Source organism: Podarcis gaigeae (assembly GCF_964106915.1).
Source record: "Podarcis gaigeae genome assembly, chromosome: 16".
Lineage (NCBI taxonomy): Eukaryota > Metazoa > Chordata > Lepidosauria > Squamata > Lacertidae > Podarcis > Podarcis gaigeae.
Window position 1 is genome coordinate 6993006 of NC_139693.1, and position 4632 is coordinate 6997637.

At 44.0% G+C, this 4632-nt stretch overlaps 1 protein-coding gene across 1 annotated transcript; it reads left to right on the plus strand.

Annotated features, from left to right (window-relative positions):
* Positions 1 to 268: 268 nt before the first annotated feature.
* On the plus strand, positions 269 to 1962 carry LOC310833046 (uncharacterized protein). Its single transcript, XM_083715400.1, has 2 exons — positions 269 to 384; positions 1221 to 1962. Exon 2 carries the CDS (start codon positions 1239 to 1241, stop codon positions 1728 to 1730), a length of 492 nt encoding a protein of 163 aa, XP_083571526.1. The 5' UTR covers positions 269 to 384; positions 1221 to 1238; the 3' UTR covers positions 1731 to 1962.
* The last annotated feature ends 2670 nt before the right edge of the window (positions 1963 to 4632 follow it).

The window sequence follows — 4632 nt, forward strand, 5'->3', positions numbered from 1 at the left end:
CTTCTGAGAAAATCAACAACTATTTTGAAAATAATGAACGGGGACAAAACACCTTTTGATCTGCCTGCCAGGAGGAACAGACAAGAATTTTTATTTTTCTTAATCTTTTATTAACTTTGTCTTGTGGAAGAATAACAATGAGGAGAGTGGGGTGCTGTGAAAACACTTAACACTTTTGCCTCGTTTCTTAATTAGGGCCATGATGCATTCCAAAAACTGCTTACTAATTAAAGCCGGAGGGGAAAGGAGGTGTATCCAAGCTGGATGTGGAGCCACCAGCAGCTACAGATGAAATGGTATAAAAGGGCTCCCTGAGCTGAGATCTTCCAACAGCTTCCTTTGGCTTCATCTCCTTCACTTCATTTCTACTCCTCTGAGACTTTGGTAAGTCAAGTTTGTGCACATATGATGTTATATTTGAATAATTCTTGCAGTGGTCAGAGCGTTCAGGTAACTGAACTCCAAAAGAAGGCTAAAATTCTATTACTCTGTGAATTGGGTAGATCTTCCACCAGGAACCTTACACTCTTAAGTTTTTGGCTGGCTTCTTTTCTATATGTACCTTATGAAATCAAGTATTTAGCTGCCTGATTCTGAGTGTTAGTCCATCTAGCTCAGTTTTGTCTACACTAACCAGCTGAAGTTCTCTGAGTTTCAAGAAGGGAATCTTTAACAGCTCAATCTGCAGATTCCAAGGACCAAACCTGGGATGTTCTGAATGAAAACCACGTGTTCGGCCACTGAACAATTGTCCTCCCCCTAAAATTATAGTAAGGTTCTAATCTTCATGGTTCCAAATAAATACCTGACTCAAATGAGCATAGGGAGTTGTCCTGTACCATGGCAGACCATTGGAATCCCTAGTTCAGTTTTACCTACTCAGATTGGCCGTTGTTCTACAGGCCTTGAAGCAGGGGACATTCCTAGACTATCCTGAAATTATCAGGGATTAGATTGGGGATCCACAACAAAGAGAAGGGCTGTAGTAACAAAAGCACAGAAGAATAAAGGTTTCAGGCATGAGGGCTTAATGTTCTCAGAATTATAAAAGACAGCTGATTTTCAGTGATGGAGAAAGGAAGATGGATTGAGTTTAGTGAACTGGGAATGGGTAAAATATCCTACTGCCACAGGATGATTATGCCTGAAATATTCTCCCCACTGTCCATTGAAGTGATGTACCCCACACTTATTTTCTCCCTTGGTGTTTTTGGTTTCAGACTCACCTCCACCCAACAATGGTTGACTGTGGTCCATCCTGCGCTGTCCCATCCTGTGCTTCCACCCCCACCGTTGGGTTTGGCTCAGCAGGAGGTCTTGGCTATGGTGGTCTCGGCTATGGATTGGGAGGTCTCGGCTATGGAAATGGAGGATTCGGCTATGGATATGGAGGCCTGGGCTATGGAAATGGAGGTGCTGAAAGAGCAGCCAACCTTGGCATCCTAGATGGGATTATCCCTAAACCCATCAACCAAATCCCACCAGCAGAGGTCGTGATCCAGCCACCTGCCTCCATTGTGACCATCCCAGGGCCCATCCTCTCTGCCAGCTGTGAGCCTGTGGCTGTTGGAGGCAACACTCCATGTGCCGTTGGTGGTTCCGGGATCGTAGGAGGCTATGGGGGCTTGGGCCTTGGGTCTGGTTTCCTTGGAAGCTCTGGAGGTTTTGGCTATGGTTTGGGCTACGGGAGGGGAAGGAAGTTCGGGCGCCGTTTTAGCATCTGTTCATAGACCAATTAAACCTGAGAAGCATATCCTGAACTGATAATCAGAGGGCTTGATACAGATCTATCGGCCATGGTTCAGAAAAGCTGAACTCAAGCAATCACTCCTGGAATTCATCCTCCGTTCTCTGCTTCAGAGTGCAGAAGAAAAAAGATCCTTCTACACCGATTTTCTTCTTTGCCCCTTTCAATGCTCTTACTTTGGTCTTTTCAATAAAGCTTGTTCTGCATTCTAATAACCTGCTTGTCTTGGTTTTTAAATGTAAAGCCTCAGTTCCACATAGCAAGGTGTCCAGGGCCTCAGCTGTCTGAAGCAGTTTTTGGCCAAACTAAAATTGGAACATTTGCAGGACATCTTTCTCTCTGGCCCCCTGAATGGTATAGTTCTATGTGGTTAAAATAAGGTACATTCGCCTTGAGAGAATTATCATTTCCCTCTTTTTCAAAACAAGTCCCCTTTTAGAGTGCCTCAAACCATTATTTATTCAGAGAAGCAACAGTCATAATAGCTGGATAATCTTTTGTAGTTTTGCAACATTTGCATATGTACACAGTGTGGAATTTATTGTGGACTACAGCTTTTGTAATCAATATGTTACAAGACTTTGGACAATAACATATTTTTGGTGGGTGATAATGTAGTCAAATGCTGCAGGATTATCCAGCCTCTCAGTCAGATACTGTCAGGGAACTGACATCGGAGCCAGGAGTGGAGGGAAGGCTCTCCAGCGATGCCGGAGAAGGGCCCAGCAGGGAGAGAGGGAACTCATCCACTGAAATCAGCGTGACACCAGGAAGAAAGGGGAGCAGGGGAGGGCTTCGGAGAGATGTCTTCAGGACTCTTCCACAGAAACTAGCGGGGAGAGCACAGGTCCTCCGCTGCCCATGCCCACCCTGCGCAGAAGACTTCCGTGCAGGGAGGCTAGGTGGCGACTTGGCGTCAAAGAACTTTTATGCTGGAAGAAGTTCAGGAAACACCCACTGACGGATTCTGCCAGTGACTGACACAGTCGCGGAGTAAGGGCTGTGCAGCCAGGGAAAGGTTTAACCAGGCAACTTTGCCAAGAGTAGAGGCAACTTACGCATGAGCAACCCAATTCCCATTACAGATACTGTATTTTGATAACAGTTTTAAATTATTGCATACATGAGTTAAAGAAATATATTAAGCATTTAAAGCTATCCAAACTAGTGGCAATCGCCACATCTTCTGGTACTGATTCTAGAGGTTTATGCATTTTGTGAAGAACTATATCCTTTTGCTTCCACTGAATTCTGCAAGATTCTGGTTCCCTGCATGACCCCTGCTTCTAGCAAGATGAGAAAGGGAGAAAAAAGTCTCTCTATACATTTTCTCGAATTTTGAGAGACAGAAATCCTCAGAATGTCCACGAGGTGTGTGTGTTAGCAGACCAATTAGCCTTGAAGAGGAGGGAGGCAAGCAAACTGCACAGAGGAAGGTGCGAAGTCAGGTCAGTAGCACCTAGTATCCCAGCTCCCCAGTTAAAATGGCAAAAGCTGTAGACATCTCGCAAGAAGAAGAAGAAGAAGAAGAAGAAGAAGAAGAAGAAGAAGAAGAAGAAGAAGAAGAAGTTTTATTTATACCCTGCCCTCCCCGGTCAGAGCCGGGCTCAGGGCGGCTAACACCAGTAAAATTACAATACAAACATAATAGAAAAAACCCCCGATTTAAAATACAGGTTAAAATTCAATTTAAAATGCAGCCTCATTTTAAAAGTAGCCCATAGATCAAAACCATAAGGGGAGAGAAACATAAGGGTCAGACTGAGTCCAAACCAGTCCAAGCCCTCTCAAAAAGTCAAACTCTGTAAAATGAGGTTTGAGATAGCCGCAAACTTTGACACTGAGTTAATGGAGGAAATTTAATGAATAACAACACACAGTGGGCATCTCTAGACACAGGTACAGGAATCACTTTATTAAGAGAAGATCTAAATACTTCCACAAATATGTTTCCTCACAAAACAGCAAAGGTCACAGATGGCATCCAGATTAGCTCCCAGTGTCTGAGGGAAAGATTTACTGGAGAGGGAAAGATGAGCCAAAATTCTTAGGCAGAATATACTGGGAGCCGGAGAGAATGGTTGACTGGTTCTGGGCTGGTAGATCCATCTCCTCATGCAGATCCATTACTGAGTGTCTCATTCTGGATTCTGAAAAATCTGAGCTTTTGGGACCATCATCAAGCCAACAGCTTTTAAATGGCTCTCAGCAACCTTTCCTTACTCCTTTTCAAGTATTTCCTCAAAGTCTGTAGACCAGTAATAAGTTCAGAGCCACGTTCCATTGTGTGTGCCTTTTCCTTGTTCATGTCTGCTTCTTGTACAATTGCCCACTCAATATTTTCAATAAAGCTCATTCTGAATTCAAATATGTCTCTCTTTCTTGGTTTGTTACCTGCTCTTATTTCTCAAAAGGAGGGGGGGGAGAGGGTATTATCTCATGCTGGAACTGTTTTGGAGTATTTTGTCCTAGGGAGTTCCTGAGCTAACAGAGAACCGAAGGGAGGACATACTAGGCTCATAAGTTAGTGGAAGAGTGGGAAACTGCATGAATTCAATATTTATCACATTTGTATCCCACCCTTTCAAAGAGCTGAAAAGGTCAGATTGCAACAATAGTGCAAAAGGGGAAAGGTGGGACGTTGGCATTTTTCCTGTTGTGACACAAGTGATTTCGCAGAGTGACCAGCCGATTTCTATGGTGCAGAGGGCTGTAGCCATACTCTGATTGTATTGTGAATAAATAAATGAACAGCTAGGAGGAGGAGAACTGGGAGAGAGAGAGAGTTAATGGACTCTCTTTCACTGGAAAGCGTCCATCCGCTCAGCCCAAGGTCAAGGAGAGCAGATAAGGTGGCAGCACAGAAAGCAAAGTGGTTGTGAGAT